This window comes from Anabrus simplex, chromosome 1, assembly GCF_040414725.1.
Source record: "Anabrus simplex isolate iqAnaSimp1 chromosome 1, ASM4041472v1, whole genome shotgun sequence".
Lineage (NCBI taxonomy): Eukaryota > Metazoa > Arthropoda > Insecta > Orthoptera > Tettigoniidae > Anabrus > Anabrus simplex.
In genome coordinates this window covers 348,729,487-348,750,399 of record NC_090265.1, presented here as the reverse complement: position 1 = coordinate 348,750,399, position 20,913 = coordinate 348,729,487, and the positions used below count along the sequence as shown (strand labels likewise).

The following is a 20,913-nucleotide window of genomic DNA, read 5'->3' as shown; positions in this document are numbered from 1 at the left end:
GCCAGAAGCAAGTAGGGAACTTCTATGGCTGAAGGATATTCTCATTGAACTAAGACAAGAGAATATGATTGCTACTCTGTGTGAGACATATTCTGATGATGCTGTAGCTAGGCCCGATAAAGTTAAGTTCAAATACTGATGTCAAATTTAAATACATTCCTTCTCCTAAGAATGTAGCAGATTTGTTCACAAAGGTATAGTCAAGGATGAAGATTCAGAAATTCCAAAAGGATCTTTGACTGTATTAGTTTGTTTGAAATGTATCAAAAGATTGTTTTGATACTTTTTTGTTTATTTTATTTTGTTTACAACTTTTTCGGTTATGTCATACTACTTTTTGTTAAAATTGGTATCATGTTGTCATTGTTCTTCTTTATTTTTATTTTGTAAATTGTATTCATGTTTGTTTTTTGTGGTATGTATTTGCCAGTGTGGGACAATAAAAGAATTTCATATCTAAAGTCATCCTCATGATTATTAAGTTTATAACTTGTCCAGATATAACCAGCATAAGCTATAGCGACATGTGGTTCAGCCTCCAACAGGTATGACATCTCAGTAGGTTCAGTGGTTCACTAAATCCCCTGTCACTAAGCAGCCACTTATTCTCCTAATTATTATTTCCCTAAGGGTAAAATCAGGAGGATATTGCTGGTTAGTCAGCTTTCTTTTAGAGTGTTTAGAAACATTGGCCAGCCTGGATGGCTAGTTCATTCTACCAAACGAGCTGCAAAAGCTTCTAAAATAGCCCTGGGTGGGCTGCAAGTGATGATATATAGGAGAAACTTGTTTTTAAAAACATGGTAAAGTCACCGGAGAAAGTTGTGACTCCTATTACCTCCCATCTCTGTCACACTATCCTTCTCAGTCTTTACCCTCCTCTGTTACTGAGACTATCCTTATGTCTCACTTCACACTACCCTCCTCTCTTCAAATCTGCCTGGAACTAGAGCAGGTTTTGCCTCTATTTTGGTAACAATTAAGAGAGGGTGGGGAAGATCAGGCAATACAAAAAGAAAAATTGCTCTCACTGGTAGTTATAAAGTTGCTTTGCAGTGATGCAGATTTCCAGCCTAAAACATGTGTTTTACGATGGCAGAACACAGTATTAGTGTTCTCCAGGAAACAAACTTTTCTAATCTTCCAGTAGCGTAGGAAAAAGAAAATTGAAATCAAATCTCCACTGAAAACTCCACGATTACTTAATGTGTAGATTTTAACAAGAGGCAGGTCAACATTTTTCAACACAGAACGAGAGAAGGGTGGATTTTTGCTACACGCAGTTGACAGTAACATCGTCCACTTCCACATTTTTCTGCCTTAGGTGAGTGTTTATTTCATCTTTATGGTCTGATTTTACGTTTATTTTCTCGGAACAAGTTAATATACATGAAAAAAATCTAAATTAATGTTCTAAAATTTCAAAATAAGAACCCCTATCATAAAACTTCACAAGTCGCCACTGGCCTCAAAGATTACGTTGCAAACACACTATCCCTGTGGTAGTGCAGGAATGAGTTACTTACTTCAGGACTTGGATTAAGCTGGGCTTTTCCTGCATTTTATATAGCATATTGTAGTTAATGAGGAAGTCCTCCACCCCCCCCCCCCGCAACTCCATACTCAAGGGGGAAAAAATAATGTAAATACAAGCGTTGTAATGGTTTGAACATCAGATTACCGCATATAGATTGGGGAGGGTACTGGGAAGTAAGCGGCCGTGGCATTAGTTAAGGTACAGTCTGATCATTTTCCTGATGTGAAAATGAGAAAGCAAGGGAAACTATCGTAATTTTCTTTTTCGCTAGTAGTTTAACGTTGCACTAACTGAGATAAGATTCCAACGACAATAGGATTGAAAAAGGCTAGTGCAGGGGAAGAATCGACTTTGGCCTTAAGGCGCAACCCCAGCCGTTGGTGAGGTTCGAACCGTTTTCCGAATGCAAGTTCACAGCTATGTGGCCCATTAACAGAGTCAACTCACTCGCTGGACTGGTACCGTAGTTTTACGTAACCAGGGGACCTCCAGATCACAGGGACGTGATATTTCATTTCAAAAATCCCACACCAAGCTCGATAGCTGCAGTGCGGCCAGTATCCAGTATTCTGGAGATAGTGGGTTCGAACCCCACTGTCGGCAGTCCTGAAGATGGTTCTCCGTGATTTCCCATTTTCATACCAGGCAAATGCTGGGGCTGTTCCTTAATTAAGGCCATGGCCGCTTCCTTCCCACTCCTAGCACTTTTCTATCCCATCGTCGCCATAAGACCTATTTGTTTCGGTGCGACGTAAAGCCAATTGTAAAAAAAAAGTCCCCACATGCATTGATCGAGGTTCGAATTGCATCCACCTTGTTGAGAATCAAGTGATGAAAACTTCCAATCTTATGGAAAAACGCATATTACTGCACTCTTCGAAAGTTGAAGTAACTTTACAGGTAAAAGGAGACTCATTTGAATGGTGATTATGAATTCACGGAGCTGGACTGAGGAAAGGGAATGACGAGCCATTACTGGTATAGCCTACGCCTTTCTTGCTATATTCAGTTTCAATCTCTAAAGCTCGTTAAAATACTGAATTCAGCCATATAATGACAGTGACCGCTAGTTCACATCGAGCACATTATTAATTCGCAAGGTCGATTCAACCACATTTTCTTTCAGAACTGCCTTTTTAAAAAGTTTCTACTAAGCTTCAACAGAGCCGCGGTGCAGCTGTCTCAGCTGAGTTGTAAAGAAATCAATTTCTCTTCTTTGAAAAGGTTGAATTTCTTTGGTATAAAGTGACCTTTTGTTTGCAAAGAAGCATAATTTGCTTCTAAAAATATACACTGAAAGGCTTACAGTAGAAATTATTTTGTCCTTCGGGTAGGGCACAAAAACTATTTCAATAAACGCTCAGAGAACTGATTGTTGTATTATGTGAAAGCAAATGAATTACACAAAAGAGCTCGCACAAACTTCCAGCAATACTGCGTAGCACTTACGAATTTTCTTACTTTATATAGGAATCAAGTAAGGTACGGGACGCATTTATAAAACTCTTTTTAGAGATGGAACTTCACATTTAGAAACACGAGTTCGAATTTATTTCTTCTGACAGGCTCATAACAGTAATTTCAATAAGCAGAGTTGCCAAAGTATGATAAGCCAAGCCGTTTCTGTTACAGGCTGTGGAAGCACCTGGGGAAGTTAAAATAAAGTGTCATTTATGGACTGCAGGCTATTAAATAAAAAATCTCACTACGGACTCACAGCTAGTGACTGTAGTTGAGTCTAGCATTGCTTTATTGTACAATTGGCCCTTACCTTATCGTTTCTGTCGGTCAATAACTATTCTCTTCTCACCACCCACAACTCTATTAACTACACGAGGGCTACGATGTCTTTCAAGACCACCGAGATAGTTAGCTACTATTAGTGGTGTATTGCACATTGTTCGAACTTGAGACAGGTAAGCAAGACAGTGCAACACGTGCCTTGCTGTATATGCAACCACCATCACGCCTTAATGGAACGCGTAATCTAAAATGCACGAGTTTGCTCCGATTCGTTCGACCGGGCATGTTCGAAGGGAAGTTTGCTTGTTTTAGTGACGTTGCAAGCAGTGTGGTTCATCCAGTGATGAGTAAGCCCTTGTTTACAAAGATCAAAGCCCGCGAATTCGGAGGTATAAAAAGGATGGTGGTATGGGTGAGTGAACCATTAGTTTTGGGCTGAAGCTTACCATGCCACGTGAATCGACGGACAGCGTTATGGCTAATATAAACTAATCAAGAGAGATGGGATCAGTTCTGATGTTTGTAAGAAATTCCTGCTTGTAGTCACTGCAGGCAGTCGGCAAATAGGGTGTTTCCTGTACGGTTTGCATATTAATCCGATACAACTCGTTCGAGAAAAATAATTTGCAAATTTAATGCTAGTGCTTCTTGCCATTGCCCGGCAATATAAAGCAAACCATAACTAGCGCCTGTGTTTACGAGTGCCAAAGATATCTGACCATTCAACACTGTTACCGGAAGTGGATTTAAAGAATGAGGGCAAGAACGGATTAATATTTATGCTAATTTTGGTAACGTAGATATTTTTGATGTGTTGCCATATCCTTCCACCATTAGTAGAAACGTCCAAGGAAAGGCACATGAAATACGAAGCGAAGTAATGCATCTGATTATTTCTGCCATGTACGACAAATGTCCGGATACTGTAGATATGTGGAATGACCAGTACAACCGGATCCATTATCTGACACTGACTTTGCTGACAGCCCCAGCCCAGTATAGTGCAGAAACACAGTCTAAAAACATGAGTTTAACTATTGACAATTTCATGCCCAGTCGTGAGTTTACAACTGAGGCAAAGCGTAATGTTTCGAGAGTTAAAGATACGCGAGACATACTCACGTAGAGTAGAGCTAATCAAGGACGGAGGGAAGGGAGCGAGTATCAAGGGGCAAGGTCGAACGAACATAGCTCGCCTCGCCTTTGAGAAGTAAACTTCGGTCATGGTCATGCTCGACAAATATGAACCGAGCATAGAGCATGCTTTATTTTTACTGTATTAGCTATACGGTACGGATCGTGTACCTGCAAGCTTGCATTCGGGAGATATGCCTACTGTCAGCAGTCGTGAAGATGGTATTCCATGGTTTCCTACTTTCACACCAGGCAATTGCTAATGTCCCTTATATGACAACAGCCTTTCTTACCCCATTGGCACCGGAAACCAATGAGTTAGTGCGACGTTAAACAGTGAGGAAAAATAAGCCTTTATAGCTCTTCTTATGTACTGTGATATAAAATGTATGTCTAATTGTTGACCTATCTTGAATGAAATGCTTCCTTATTCTTACCGGTATCTTGAATATACAATGGCCAGGTATTTTGTCAAATGAAGACCTGTGGGAAACTACGAAGCAGGAGCCAGCTGAAGTTGCAATTAAAACGAAATGACATGAGACTGGATTGGAAAAAACAGAAGGAGCTGTTGGAAAGACTGCGCTAGACTGGAATCCACTATAACGACAACGGTTTGATTCAAACATAGGGGTGAAGCTTACAAGTCCCTGTACCACCCTGAGTTGATGTAACCAACACGATTTGTATAACATGGGACGTAGTTAACATCATATGTTCAGTCTCTGAACTTCCACACCTTGTTATTTCCAAGAGGTTAATAATAATAATAATAATAATAATAATAATAATAATAATAATAATAATAATAATAATAATAATGTTACATGTTCAAATGACTGCCAGTCGTGGGGAAGCACCCTTCGGCATTTCCTAGAAGAGATGAGTGAATCAAGCCGGAAAGCTCCCATCGGCCTGAGGGCATGTGCCGGCCTCTCTTTGTATTGTGTTTTTGTCTAGTGTCTGCGTGGATTTTCTGAAAGGCGAAACTAACCTTCTTATTGCGGCCGCTCCCCGAATATACCAGAACTTAATCGGTATGTGGAGGGATATATTCACTATTGCGTTTTAGTGTGGTGGTTGGTAATGTAATGTCTTTTATGCAGATGAAAAGAAACGTATTCAGACGAACACAAACTCACAGTCCCCATGCCAGAGGAATTAAGCATACGCAGTTAAAATCCTCGGCCTGGTCGAAAATCGAACCCGGAACCCTCTGACACGAAGATCGGCACTCTGATCATTCAGCCAAGGAGCCGGGCGTACTGTATGTTTGGCTTTCCAGATGTGTAATGAGGTGCACAAGTCTCGTTTATGGATAACAACACCCGCCCACATCGGATTGTATTCGTTGTTGACTAGAAAGAAACCCATAATATTGCCTATTGGATTGGCCTAACTTTACCCCGGATCTCAACCCTCTCAAAATGCTTGGGATGCACTCTAACTTTCGGAACTGTCGCCACTAGAACAGGGAATTTTTGTATGATAATTATGTGATGATAAGTTAAATCTAGTTAGAAGCCGGGCTGGGTGGTCAGATGGTAGAAGGCTGGCCATTTTAGCCTAAATTGCTCAGTTCGCTCCCAGCTCAGTGCTGTCGTATATGAAGGTGCTCTAAACGTCAGTCTCATGTCGGTAGATTAATTAACACGTTAAATAACTCCCGTAGGGCAAGATTTCCGGCACCTCGGCGTCTCCGAAACCCATAATAGTAGTTAGCAGTAGCGTCGGTTCAGGGGACGCTCGTATCTCGTCTTTGTGTGCTTAATTGTTTTGTAATAGGTTTAACGCAGGGCAGTTATTTTCTCTAACCATTTACTACTGGTTCTTCATAGATCGTAGTGCTGGCCAGTAATAATTATTTAAGCTAGCAACACATGTTTTACATGTTACAGGTAGTTGGCCATGCGGGGCGCGCAGCTGTGAGCTTGCATCCGGGAGATAGTGGGTTCGAACCCCACTGTCGGCAGCCCTGAAGATGGTTTTCCGTGGTTTCCTTCACACCAGGCAAATGCTGGGGCTGTACCTTAATTAATGATGATGAAGACGACACACACACCCAGGCCCCCAGGACCCCTGTGACCAAAGGCCAGCACGCTAACCATTTAGCCAAGGAGTCGGACTTCAGGCAATAAAGCATAATGAACAGGCACATCAAGTTAGAAAGGTTCTTCGACGTATAATTCAAATAATCATATTTGTTCAAACAAGAAATACCTTTACGTGGCCACCGAGAAGATGAGGAATCAAATCTTTCTTCTTTCTTTGTTTTCCTACCAATTTTCCCACACACGTGGGGTCGCGGGTGCGAACTGCGTCGCACATGTGGATTTGGCCCTGTTTTACGGCTAGATGCCCTTCCTGAAGCCAACCTTATATGGAGGGATGTAATCACTATTGCATGTTTCTGAGGTGGTTGGTAGTGTAGTATGTTGTGTGAATACAAAGAGGAGAGTGTTGGGACGGACACATACACCTAGTCCCCGAGCCAGAAGAATTAATCAGAAGCGATTAGAAAACCCTACCCGGCCGGTAATCGAACCCGGGATCCTCTGAACCGAAGGCCAGTACGCTGACCATTCAGCCAACGAATCGGACAAGATGAATCAAATAACAGGGGCAATTATTTAGAACATTTTAATTTACTTGCTCAGAATGAATTAGTTATATGAGACCATTTTATACAGCCTGCATCAACAAAGGGAGTTCAGCAGAGATTCAAAATGACATTATTGAAGTAATAACTTCTTTTGTTAAAGACATATTCAATCAGAAATTTAAGAGTGTTGTTTTGTTTCTGTCCATAGATCATAGACGTGTCTTGTAACTATCAACTAAGCATATTTTCCCAGCACCGAATTCAAAATAGGATTGAAGAAAGTTTCGTAGGTTTTTTTACGATGTCTTGAGTGACAAAAGTAGTGCAGATTTGGCAAGTATCATTCGCATGGTTTTGGAAGAATGGAATATTGATAACAATAAAGTCATAAGCCGAGCCTACGATGGTTGCTGGGTAATGACGGGCCTACAAATGGGTGTACAAAATATTGTAAAGTAAGTTTTGCCCTCGTTCGCCTCTGTGGTGTAGTGGTTAGCGTGATTAGCTGCCACCCCCGGTGGTCCGGGTTCGATTCCCGGCTCTGCCACGAAATTTGAAAAGTAGTACGAGGGCTGGAACGGGGTCCACTCAGCCTCGGGAGGTCAACTGAGTAGAGGTAGGTTCGATTCCCACCTCAGCCATCCTGGAAGTGGTTTTCCATGGTTTCCCACTTCTCCTCCAGGCAAATGCCGGGATGGTATCTAATTTAAGGCCACGGCCGCTTCCTTCCCTCTTCCTTGCCTGTCCCATCCAATCTTCCCATCCCTCCACAAGGCCCCTGTTCAGCATAGCAGGTGAGGCCGCCTGGGTGAGGTACTGGTCATTCTCCCCAGTTGTATCCCCAGACCCAATGCCTGAAGCTCCAGGACACTGCCCTTGAGGCGGTAGAGGTGGGACCCCTCGCTGAGTCCGAGGGAAAAGCCGACCCTGGAGGGTAAGCAGATTAAGGAGAAGTTTTGCCCTCACGCGATATTTATTCACTGCTACTTTGCTTTTATTGATGAGTGTGTGAAAAAATGTGTCATAGTGAATAAGAATGTATGTCTCAATGGTCCTCAAAAGGCTAGACTGAAGGCGCATTATTATTTGTTTATTTCATTGGCCATCTTTACACTTAATTTATAGGAGCACCTTCGATAAATTGCGCGCGTATCCCCTCCCCCTTTATTTATAACAATAGGGTTTATAAACTATTTTTATTTCACGTTACGCCACTGGATTGCCTCTTTGCTGGCGAGATGTAGTGTTTACAGTGCACTATGTCTTCTGGTATGGGCTATATCAAATTTGTTACTTTCATTGACCTGTCTGAGTATCATCCTTGGCTTTGACAATATGAAAGTGACTGAGGTATGAGCGATGCTAGTAATACCATTGCTTATGCAGCCAGTCCCTGTTATGAATGGTGTGAAAATATCGCTCATAGGGTCGGTTGGTGCATGCATTTCAGTGGGCTTGGCAGACTGATATGTAATAGCAACGACTGGCTCAGTGAGGAAAGCAACGGGAAACTACCTCACTCCTCATTTCCCTAGTACGCCTCTTCAGTGACCCCTAGGCTATTTATGACAGCTGTGGGCGGAGCTGCAGAGGATCAAACCAGCCTTCGGGCTGAATACCCAACATACATACATACATACGCCACTGGTATTTAGTGGTATGCGAAGCCAATAATTATTTTATTTTTGAGAAATTCCCTGGCAAGTCAGTTTTAGCCCAAGTGTGGTGTTGGAAGTAGTTTGCTGTGTACACGGGTACTACCTGTATGCAGGTCCACTGAAACGTCACTGGTGGTATGAGACATTTGAGGGCGCTCATGTGCATTGCATGGGTGTGTGTTATTCAAAGAAGCTCTTCGGAGTGTAGCGACAGAACTGGGGAATCCGACTGAAGTGAAGCCAGGTACTAGCTGAGCTAAATACCCTTCAGAGCGGGAGAGAACACAAAAACGTAGCTCCGTTTAACCTCGAGGCCCAAATCACCTCGAATGTACAGTATATGGGAAGTTTCACAGTTATCCCTCGATTTCTTATTTATTTCATCGTACTAGCGGAAGTATCTTACATTTCATTTTGGAACGAATGTGTTTGATGATATTACCATTGAAGGCTACAATTGTAATTTTATGAACGCCATAAGATCCAAAGGATTCAGAGGAAATTATATTTTTATACTTAGGATTTCGTATCTCAGTTCCTTAATATTAAGATGATATATGATTATTTGATTTGTGAATTAGATTCAAGAAAAATGGCATTCTCTGGCATTTATACAATGATGATGATAATAATAATAATAATAATAATAATAATAATAATGGGGCTGTACCTTAATTAAGACCACCGATGCTCCCTTCCCACTTAGTCCTGTCCTATAGTCTCCGCAAGACGTTTCAATTGATGTGACGTAAAATCGAAAGCAAATAATAATAATAATAATAATAATAATAATAATAATAATAATAATAATAATAATAATAATAATAATAATAATAATGTGGAGAAGAAGCAGCTAAGTATTTCACATTAATTTATTAAACTCTAAATTCATTAGACATTGTGAAAAATACGAATAAGAAACGTAAAATGCAGATTGTCATGATTATTATTATTTCTTAACAACTTTGTCCGGCTCCTTTGGTCAGTGGTAAGCGTACTTGCCTTCGGTTCAAAAGCACTCGGGTTAGATTTCCGACCGGACTGATTTTAACTGTGGATGGTTAATTCCCCTGACTCAGCGACTGGGTGTTTGTGGTCGTCTTAAAACACCCCTCTTTACCTACATACAAGACACCACACAACCAACCACCATAGAAACACGTAACAGTGGTACACCGCTCCACATTTTTAAAATTATTAAAGAAGAATGTTGCATTCTGATTGGCTAAAGCGTTCGCCAGTACTTCAAGGCCACATGGACTGCGGGAGTGCTGAGTGTTGCGGCATACGAGAGGGGAGATGGAAGGGGGCAAGCAAGCATGCGCAGTCGGACGTCTTCCTCGTCAGCTGTTCCAGTCTGTATTGTGTTCCAGAGAGTTGCTTATTTGTGAGATAGTAGGTTCGAAACCCACTGTCGGCAGCCCTGCAGATACTTTTGCGTGATTTCTCATTTTCAAGCCAGGCAAATGCTGGAACGGTAGGCTACTTGAAGTAAGGGCAAAAGTCGCTTACTTCCCAATCCTAGCCCTTTCCTATCCCATCATCCCCATAAGGTCCGGCTCCATGTCTAAATGATTAGGGTATTGACCTTTGGTCCAAGGGGCCCTGGGTTTAATTCCTGGCCGGGTCGGCGATTTTAACCTTAATTGGTCAGGGATTTTTACCTGGACCTGAGGGCTGGTTAGCGATCCACTCAGCCTACGTGAGATGGCGGCCCCGGTCTAGAAAGCCGAGAGGATTCGTCGTGCTGACCACACGACACCTCGTAATCTGCAGCCTTTCGGGTTGAGCAGCGGTCGCTTGGTAGGCCATGGCCTTTCGGGGCTGTTGCGCCATGGGGTTTAGGTTTTATTTCCACTTCTGGAGAGACAGTTGATCCTGAGGTTCAATTAGTCTACACCACAAATGAGTATAAGGTGAATTCCTGGGGCAAAGGCGGCCAGGCATAGCGGAAATACTACTTAGTGTCTATGTTACAGACAGTGAAGAGGTCTTTCATTCGTCCAAGGGCCTTCATGACCTGTACGAAGATGGTTTTGCTATATTTTATTAACGTGTCCAGAACAGTAAAGTTACATTTCATAAATTTTTCTTTCTTCAAAGATTCGGTTACCAGCCTCATGATCCTTCGACTGTCAGAGAGAAATCGTAGCGTGTTACCTTCATGATGATGGTGAGGTCTTCACGCTGACCCTTCTTGCTGGGACTCAACCCGTCCGTGTGGTAGTAGGAGGAATAGGCACAGGCTGTGCTGTCCCTCGCGCGCTCACAGGGCTCCATCTCTTGACCCTGGATCACCAAGCTCCTGCAACACATAACACATCCATATTATTAAGTAGCTGAGGTGTAATTTAGACATTGGGGTCTAAAAATGAAGAACTAGGAATGAGCTCAGTAGTTACAAAGAAGAGGGCCAGAAAAGGTGGTAAAATGAAGAATATTGAGATTTCGTAGATCATAAATAACCACACAGCTTCGATGCTGGGAGAAGAAAAACAACTGAGAGGTGATCTGTTAGATGATCATTAAACTCGTCTCACACATGTAGAACTGTGTTTACTGGAATACTGTTATTCTCAAAGAACATAGATGATGGACTTGGAATACGTCAAACAATCAAGTCCGGCTCCATGACAGAGTGATCAGCATGTTGATCTTTGGTTCAAGGGGTCCTCGGTTCGATTCCCGGTCGGATCGAGGATTTTAACCTTCATTGTTTGATTCTTCTGGGATTGGATCTGTGCACAGCCTTGAACTTTAGTATTCATTTTAGATTAAGGTCCCATCTTTATCAGACTCACAGGTTGCATATAGGCGTCAACTCGAAAGGCCTCTCCATAGGCCACACCAAACCAAACCAAACCAAACCAAACCAAACCAAACCAAACCAAACCAAACCCTATGGCACTACAGCCCTTGAAGGACCTTGGCCTACCAAACGACCGCTGCTCACCCCGAAGGCCTGCAGATTACGAAGTGTCGCGTGGTCAGCACGCGAATCCTCTCGGCCCACATTCTTGGCTTTCTAGACCGAGGCCGCTATCTTACCGTCAGATAGCTTCTCAATTCTAATCACGTAGGCTGAGTGGACCTCGAACCAGCCCTCAGGTCCAGGTAAAAATCCCTGACCTGGCCGGGAATCGAACCCGGGGCCTCCGGGTAAGAGGCAGGCACGCTCCCCCCACACCACGGAGCCGGCTTCTCCATACGTCACACGGAATTAATTATTAGTCTATTATTATTATTATTATTATTATTATTATTATTATTATTATTATTATTATTATTATTATTATACTGTACTTGTTAAATGCAATTTATGTGGTTACTGTAGGCATGCTTTAGTTCGTGGGCAACGGCTGAGTGGCCTAGTAAGTTGTCCTGAGAGTCGGAATACCAGTTGTTATAGGGACATCACAAACATATTCTGAATCATGACTCACTGTGCTCAGGCGATTAGGACTGTACAATCCACCGGTGGTACCTTCCTCTCTAGAGGATAGATTCTCACTGGGACTATGTGCAAGTACCATTGCATCCTGCTTCACATTATTTTTACCGATCATGCTCAGAACGTTTTAAATAGGCCTAAGCTTCGAACCCATGGGAGTAACTGAGTCCCACCGGACGATTTGGCTGTGCGGTTAGAGGCGCGCAGTTGTGAGCTTGCATCCGGGAGATAGTGGGTTCGAATCCCATTGTTGGCAGCCCTGAAAATTGTTGTCTGTGGTTTCCCATTTTCACACCAGGAAAATGCTGGGGCTGTACCCTAATTAATGCCACGGCCGGTTCCTTCCCACTCCCATATCTTTCCTATCTCATCGTCGCCATAAGACGTATCTGTATCGGTGCGACGTAAAACAAATTATTAATAATACTGTGTACCACGTCCATTTGACAGGCGGGGGATTCCTTGGAAACAATTTGGAATTTGATGGGGGAGTTATCAATATTAATTGTGCTTATGAAAGAAAGAAAGACTAGAAGAACTGTCTGAGACCGCAAAGAGGATGCGTCTGGATGTGTTATTTATGAGTTAATGACAATCTGATAAAGGAAGATAATGAGAAAGAGAAAGGAGATGATGAAGTATTACCAGGTGTTAAAAAGGGAAGGACATAGTGTGGGGTAGGGCTGTTCGTCAGGAATACTAATGCACGCAACATAGTTCCTGTAAGTCACGAAAACTAGCGAATGATGTGAGCAGATTTATCTCTTGGAGGAATTAGAATGAGAATTGTCTCAGTCTATTCAGCATGACATGAGGGTTCAGATGAGGATGAAGTTGACAAGTTTTATGAAGGACTGAGTTACATCGTAGTCAGGGTCAACATCAAGGACATGGCAGTACTAATGGGAGATTTAAATGCGAAAGTTTGAAATAGAATTGAAGAATATGACAAGGTAATGCGTAAATGTTGGGAAGATATAGATGCTAATAAGAACTGGAAACACTTATGATGATGATGACGATGATGGTGGTGATGATGATGCTGCTTGTTGTTTAAAGGGGCCTAATATCTAGGTCATCGGCTCCTAAGCATTTACTGGACGTCGGTGCTTGTATGAGATTAGTACTTACGAATACACTCTCCAAGCATACAGGAGAATAGAGACACTAGATCCATAATAGACTACATATCATAAGTAGAGTTGGGACTTCTATGTAATTATACTTCTTTTTACTCTTTGCTATTTAGATGCTGGGAACAGTTATTTTTTCACAAACCTCTATGTTTGGGTTATTATAAATTAATTTCATTTTACAGATTTTGAAATATTTGTAGGCATTCTACATACCTATTCGTAGTGAAATGACATAAAATTACATCTTTTAGTGTTTTCGTTTCTTCATTTTATATGAATTTATGTGTTGAAGTTCCACACTTAATGTGGGACTGTTGTCAGTTGCCCCAACAGACGAGATTAAGATAATTATTAGTAACAGGTATTTGAAAAGATGAGAAGTGCAGATAAAAATACCTGTGAAATTGTTTTTTTCCAAAGGTTCCAATTAGCTGCAGAAAACACCATTACTTTAATACTATGAAATGAAATGGCGTATGGCTTTTAGTGCCGGGAGTGTCCGAGGACAAGTTCGGATCGCCAGATGCAGGTCTTTTTGATTTGACACCCGTAGGCGACCTGCGCGTCTGATGAAGATGAAATGATGATGAAGACGACACATACACCCAGCCCCCGTGTCGGCGGAATTAACCAATTACGGTTAAAATTCCCGACCCTGCCGGGAATAGAACCCGGGGCCCCTGTGACCAAAGGCCAGCAAGCTAACCATTTGGCCATGGAGCCGGACACTTTAATACTATGCACTAAACTGTATATATCGATCTTTACTAGAGTTAATTACTTTCAAACTTGCCACTTGCATATTGAAGGTTCCTAAAATATTTTTCTAAACACATTTCTGTGACCTCTTTCTTATGAACTGAAACATCTATTCTTAAAGCTTTCTTATTTTGAAATATCTCAGCTAGGTTTTAGTTTGTTTTAAACAGTTGAAGAACAGTTCATGAACAACAGTTTTATCCTGAGTCAATATGGTACCATTCGCGTCCTCTCTGGCTTCAAAGTTTTTCATGGATTGCAGCTGATGAGTCCTTTACTGCTGAAGGCACAGTAGTGATTTGTTAAACATGCAACAAATATACCGCATGTTCCATTAAATCCGAGCTTGAGCAACGTGCACGAAGTGCTCTGCATAGAAAAATCAACAATTAAGTCTACAGAAGAAACAAATTCTGTTAACACAGATGTAGCCTTCACTTTCAACTAACCTTTCATATAGAATTACGCAGCGTGATGATTGTTGCCATTATTCTATGGTGTAAACTGCCTGAATTCACATATTTTCTGAGAAATACTACAAGCAACATGTTACTCACCAATCAACACTTCACAAGTACAACATAAGACGGTATGTAGGAAATGCCTACCATATGGTCTGTGTTGATGAAACAACGGATGCTAAGGATAGATTTATTGCAAATCTTGTGGTGGGGAAGCTAGAACCTTACAGCGCCTCGAAGCCGTGTTTGATCTACTTCTAAAAATCACTCAACTATTGCGATATTTGTGAATGATGAATTAAAAGCTCTGTGGCCGACTGAGATGCAAGAGGAAAAGTTGGAATCGCTCGGAAAGGGTTTTATTCCAATATAATACATTTATTGTGCTTGTTTCGTGGTCTGCAACGTATTGCCGAAACTAGTTTCCACAAGTGAATAGATTAATTTGAGCAACAGAGGAAAGAAGGTTTTTCTTAAAGCCCTACAGCGGGTGCTATTTTATAAACAGCAATTGCCAGAGACACATCTGTCCCCCGAACCAGCGTTAACGAGATTGTGAACATGGATAGAAGTAGTTTACTTCTATAGTGAACATCTAGATGTTATGAAGACCATTGTAGAATTTTTTGATCCTGAAAGTGCTATTTCTATTTGTGAATCACAAACTGCCTTTAGTTACTCCAAAGCGGCATTATCAATTGCCTTACATCAGCCGCTACTTCAGCTGGCTTCCAGAAAACATGAAATGTCTAGAAACACCAGGACTGCCACTGCAAGATTTTATTGCTGTCATAGACAGAGGATGCAACAAGTGTTGAGTATTAATCCTCGTTATTCAACATTTCACAACGTCTGCCGCATTCTAAATGGAGATGAAGTTGATTCACCCGAGGACATTTATTCAGCGAAAATTCCTCCTCTCAAATTTGCCTCAGTTACATCATGTGACTTTGAAAGATCTTTCTCTATATGTAACAACGTTATGAGTGACAAACGTCTTTCAATGACCCCAAAGAACATTAACATATACCTAACTAGCAAGATACCCGTGCTTCGCTACGGTATTTTACTGAAATTTATAATTGAATGCTTATTGTTTTAGATATATAATCCGCCGAAATTCGCGATCTGACTCGTTTTCAGCGAGAATCCACCAAAATTCCCGATCTGACTCGTTTTCTATTAGAATACGGCACGTTTCCTCCCATTTTTCAATCTTCCTTTCCAGCAATCGATTTCGTACTTCCCGGGCTAGGCTCAGGTATCCCTCCCGGTCAGCTGGGTCCGTAAATCTTTGCCATCTTTTCCTATAATCATATTTAATATGGATAAAATCCTTCAGGAGATCCGCCGTGGTGTCATATTGGGTGCCTTGGCGGCACTGAATCTGCGGCCGGACTGCATTCTTAGTCATTACCGTCCAGGAGCCGTTTCCAGCGCGGTCCGCACATTTGACGACGGTCCGGAACATTATTATTATTATTATTATTATTATTATTATTATTATTATTATATATCGCTGGGGTGAATGATGACAGGGAAAACCGGAGTATCCGGAGAAAAACCTGTCCCGCCTCCGTTTTGTCCAGCACGAATGTCACATGGAGTGACCGGGATTTGAACCACGGAACCCAGCTGTGAGAGGCCGGCGCGCTGCCGCCTGAGCAACGGAGGATTCTTATAAGTACATTAAGTACAGTAAAATCAATTGGTCTCACCTCCTTTTACACCCCACCGCCGTTAAGTTTATTTACCGCCACTCCTCCCCCCCCCCAAAAAAAATTAAAAGAAGGCGTGTTTCTTTATGTTTAAAGGAGATTCCAAACAACAATGTTCACGTCTATTACCTTCAGTTTTGAGAGATAAGTATCCCTATAAAAATAATTTACTTTTTTAACTTCATTTCACACTACTCCCCCCCCCCCTAAGTGAATTTTCCCGCAAAAAAATACTTGTTTCTTTAATAGTAAAGGATCTTCTAAATACCAATTATCACGACTCTAACTTCTTCAGTTTTTGATTTATGTGTCCTCATGGAAGGATTTCAACTCCTTTACACTCCCGCCCCCCAAGAAGGTTCCCCCCCACCCCCAAACGCATTTTTCTTTGTTTTTAAAGGAGATCCAAATACGAATTTTCACATCTGTAACAACTTTAGTTTTTATTAGATGTATGTATTCTCATACTATTAAGTCAATTAATTTTTCAAATCTTTCACCCCCCCCCCTTCATGAATTTTCCAAGAATACGTGTTTCTTTACTTTTAAAGCAGATTGCAAATATCAAATTTCACGTCTGTAACATCTTCATTTTTGAGATATCAGTAGCCTAATTAAAGGAATTCAACACCATTTTTAGAAACCTTTACCCCCCGCCTCCACCCAAGTGGTATTTCCGAAAACTAAAAATACACGTTTCTTTATGTTTAATAGAGATAAAAAATCCATTTTTCACTTCTGTAACATGTTACGTTTTTTAGACGTACTGTACTGTAAAAATTCTCATTTAAAAATTTCACCCCTTTTGAGTTCCCCTTAAATGGAGTTTCCAAAAACAAATCACCTATGTTTCTTTACATTTACAGGAGATTCCAAACACCCACTTTTTACGTCTGTAACATTTTACGTTTCCAAGATATTCTGGAGATATAGTCTTTCAAAAAATTCACCCCAATTTGTCACTTCTGTTTAACCGCCATTAATTGGATTTTCCAAAAACTAAAAAATACGTGTTTATTTTTAAAGATCCCATATACAAATTTTCAGTTCTGTAATATCTTCCGTTTCTGAGATATATGTATCCTCATTAAAGACATTCAGCCCATTTTTCACCCTTTTACACCCCTCCTATTGGGATTTACAGGAAACAAAAAATACGTGTTCCTTTATTTTTAGAGGAGATTCTAACTACCAATTTTTACATCTGTAAATTTTAAAGTTTTAAGATGTAGACACACTCATTTTAAAAAATTCACCCCCCTTTTCACCCCCCAATATTTGGATTTTCCAAAAACGAAAAAATACGTGTTTCTTTACGTTTAAAGTAGATCCCAAATAACAATTTTCAGGTCTGTAATATCTTCAAGTTCTGAAATATAAGTAGCCTCATTAAAGGCATTCAACCAATTATTCACCCTTTTACACCCTTCCTATTGGGATTTTTCGAAAACAAAAGAATACGTGTTCCTTTATTTTTAAAGGAGATTCTAAATACCAATTTTTACATCTATAAACTTTAACAGTTTTGAGATATAGATACACTCATTTTAAAAAAATCACCCCCTTTTCACCCCCCGCCAATAATTGGAGTTTCCAAAAACAAAAAATACGCCTTTCTTTATTTTTAAAGGAGATCCCAAATACCAATTTTCAGGCCTGTAATATCTTCAGGTTCAGAAATATAAGTAGACTCATTAAAGGCATTCGACCCATTTTTCAACCTTTTCCACCCTTCCTATTGGGATTTTCTGAAAACAAAATGTACGTGTTTCTTTATTTTTAAAGGAGATTCTAAATACCAATTTTCACATCTATAACCTTTAAATGTTTTGAGAGATAGATACACTCATTTTAAAATATTACCCCCTTTTCACCCCCTCGTTAATTGGATTTTCCAGAAACAAAAAATACATGTTTCTTTATTTTTAAAGGAGATCCCAAACACCAATTTTCAAGTCTGTAATATCTTCAGTTTCTGAAATAAAAGTAGCCTCATTAAAGGCATTCAACCCTTTCTTCACCCCTTTTCACCCCTCCTATTGCGATTTTCCAAAAACAAAAAATACCTGTTTCTTTATTTTTAATGAAGATTCTAAATACCATTTTTAACATCTGTAAACTTTAAAAGTTTGGAGATATAGATTCACTCATTTTAAAACTTCACCCCCTTTTCACCCTCGTATTAATTGGATTTTCCAAAAACAAAAAATACGTGTTTCTTTATTTTTAAAAGAGATCAAAAGTACCAATTTTCAGGTCTGTAATATCTTCAGTTTCTGAGATATAAGTACTGGTATCCTGATTAAAGGCATTCAACCCATTTTCCCCCATTTTTCACCCTATTTCTCCTCTCCTATTGGTATTTTCTGAAAACAAAAAAATACGTGTTTCCTTATTTTTAAAGAAGATTCTAAATACCAATTTTTACATCTGTAAACTTTTAAAGTTTAGAGATATAGATACACTCATTTTAAAAATTCACCCCCCTTTTCACCCTCTTAGCGAAGGAATATCCAAAAAGCCTCTCTTAGCGAGCACCTACATCTTAATATGAATATATCTCCAAAATTTCGTTTCTTTACGTCCAGTAGTTTTGGCACTGCGATGATGAATCAGTCAGTCAGTCAGTCAGTCAGTCAGGACAAGTTATTTTATATATATAGATTGTTCATTGTGTTACAAAATTTAATGTATAAACGTGCTTTGAATGTTATAACTAAGAAAATGATGAGTGTGTATTGCATAAGTGTCTGATATAATCCCTAACCCCATGGCACCTCAGCCCTTGAAGGGCCTTGGCCTACCAAGCGACCGCTGTTCAGCCCGAAGCCCTGCAGATTGCGAGGTGTCATGTAGTTAGCACGACAAATCCTCTCGGCCGTTATTCTTGGCTTTCTAGACCGGGGTCACTATCTCACCGTCAATAGCTCCTCAAATTCTAATCACGTAGGCTGAGTGGACCTCGAACCCATAGAGTTAGTAAATGTTAGTAAATGATACACTAGGGCCCGGTTTCATCAACACATGTTAGTACTTAACAAGGTGTTAAATCATTTTAACATACGATTTAAGAAAATTTGCGTTTCATCAACAAATGTTAACATTAACAAATGTTAAACTGCGTATTAAAGTTAACATCAGCCATTTCCAATGTTAAATGGCTAACATTAGCATTTAGCAACCTGTTCCAAAATGGCTGTTGTGAATCTCGCTTTCGAGGCGGAATTGCTCTATTTAGATCTTTACAAAACAATCCTGATCGAAGAAGAGTTCAGCGACGTACCGTAATGACTGAAAATTTGACGGATCCGAAATTTCTTCATAGGTACAGGTTATCGAAAACAGTCATTGCTAAGGTTGTTGACGAAATTCAAGTGAGGTTAGAATATCCTACGAAGAGAAACTTACCTCTTTCTCCAATGTTGCAGGTACTGATAATATTACGAGTTTTTGCTACTGGTTATTTTCACATAATGGCCGGAGACAATGCTGGAATTTCTAAAGCCGCTGTTAATAGAGTTGGTGGTAGAGTGTCTGCAGCAATAGCATCCATGAGAAGGAGGTATATAATATTCCCTTCAGTAGAAGAGCGTCAGCAAATTATCCGCGACTTCTATGAAATAAGCCGTTTTCCTGGTGTTTGTTCTACGTGCAATAGATTGCACACATGTAAGAATCCAATCACCTGGAGGCAATTGGGCCGAAATATATCGTAATCGAAAGGGATTCTCTGTTAATGTTCAGGTGATTAGTGAGCATAACCTCCAAATCAGGGATATACTTGCTAGGTGGTCTGGTTCTGCACACTACAATACAATATTTAATGACTCCCATATCGGAGCACAGTTTGAAGTGGGACAATTAACGAAGTGATTTTGTTAGGTGACAGCGGATACCCGCTAAAAAAAGTATCTGTTTACCCCATTGAAACCCTCGCGGACTTTTCCCGCGCCTTTTCTTTTCTTATATCGTCAAGCCATCTGTGCGCTTGCACTCAATAACTTATATATATATATATTTACTAACTAATTCAATTAACAACTCTTTTTCGAAGGAGGAAAAATTAGAACTACGATTCCGTTTCACTTCACGCGCCATATTTTACAGCTGTGCTCAAACAAAAGCGCATCGGAGCGCGCTGTAAAACAGCATGTTCGTACCACTGCCTCCTTGATTCGCACCAGTTCGCAATATTGGGAGAGTTAACAGTCGATTAGTTAACATTTCACAAGAAAAGTTTGATGAAACGCAAGAAACCTAACAAGATGTTAAATTTCTAACTCCGTATTAACTAACTACTTGTTAGTATATATTTAACATGTGTTGATGAAACCGGGCCTAGAGGTAGCAGAGGTGCCACCGTCTGCGAGAGAACCACTGCAGCGAGCGGAGCATGTTGAAATCGCAGCTGTTTGGCAAAATGCTCACCCCGCTGTACTCATCAATGTAAATAGGGGATTTCTAAAACTATGTGGATATTGATATAGTTTAAAGTTCTTACATGTAAACATTCTCAGAGACTACAGTATACTTCCGACGTTTCTCTTTGTAGAAATAAGCCCAAAGAGAAGAGAAACAGGGAAAATACTTGATAAGAGAGGACGGTGCGCAATTGCAGTTAAGTAAACAAAATCAATTTACAGCTCATGTTAAGTCTTCTAAGAACATACTTTTAGAATGGGGATACGTATATTTCGCTATCTTTTGTGTAAAT

The 20,913-nt window shown here is 40.4% G+C and overlaps 1 protein-coding gene across 1 annotated transcript in view; it reads right to left on the bottom strand.

Annotated features, from left to right (window-relative positions):
* Positions 1 to 20,913, bottom strand: part of LOC136866423 (uncharacterized) — a 112,872-nt gene that overhangs the window by 91,071 nt on the left and 888 nt on the right. Inside the window, exon 2 of the mRNA XM_067143388.2 lies at positions 10,835 to 10,979. Within this exon, the coding sequence (XP_066999489.2) occupies positions 10,835 to 10,979 (145 nt within the window). The remainder of the gene's footprint in view (positions 1 to 10,834; positions 10,980 to 20,913) is intronic.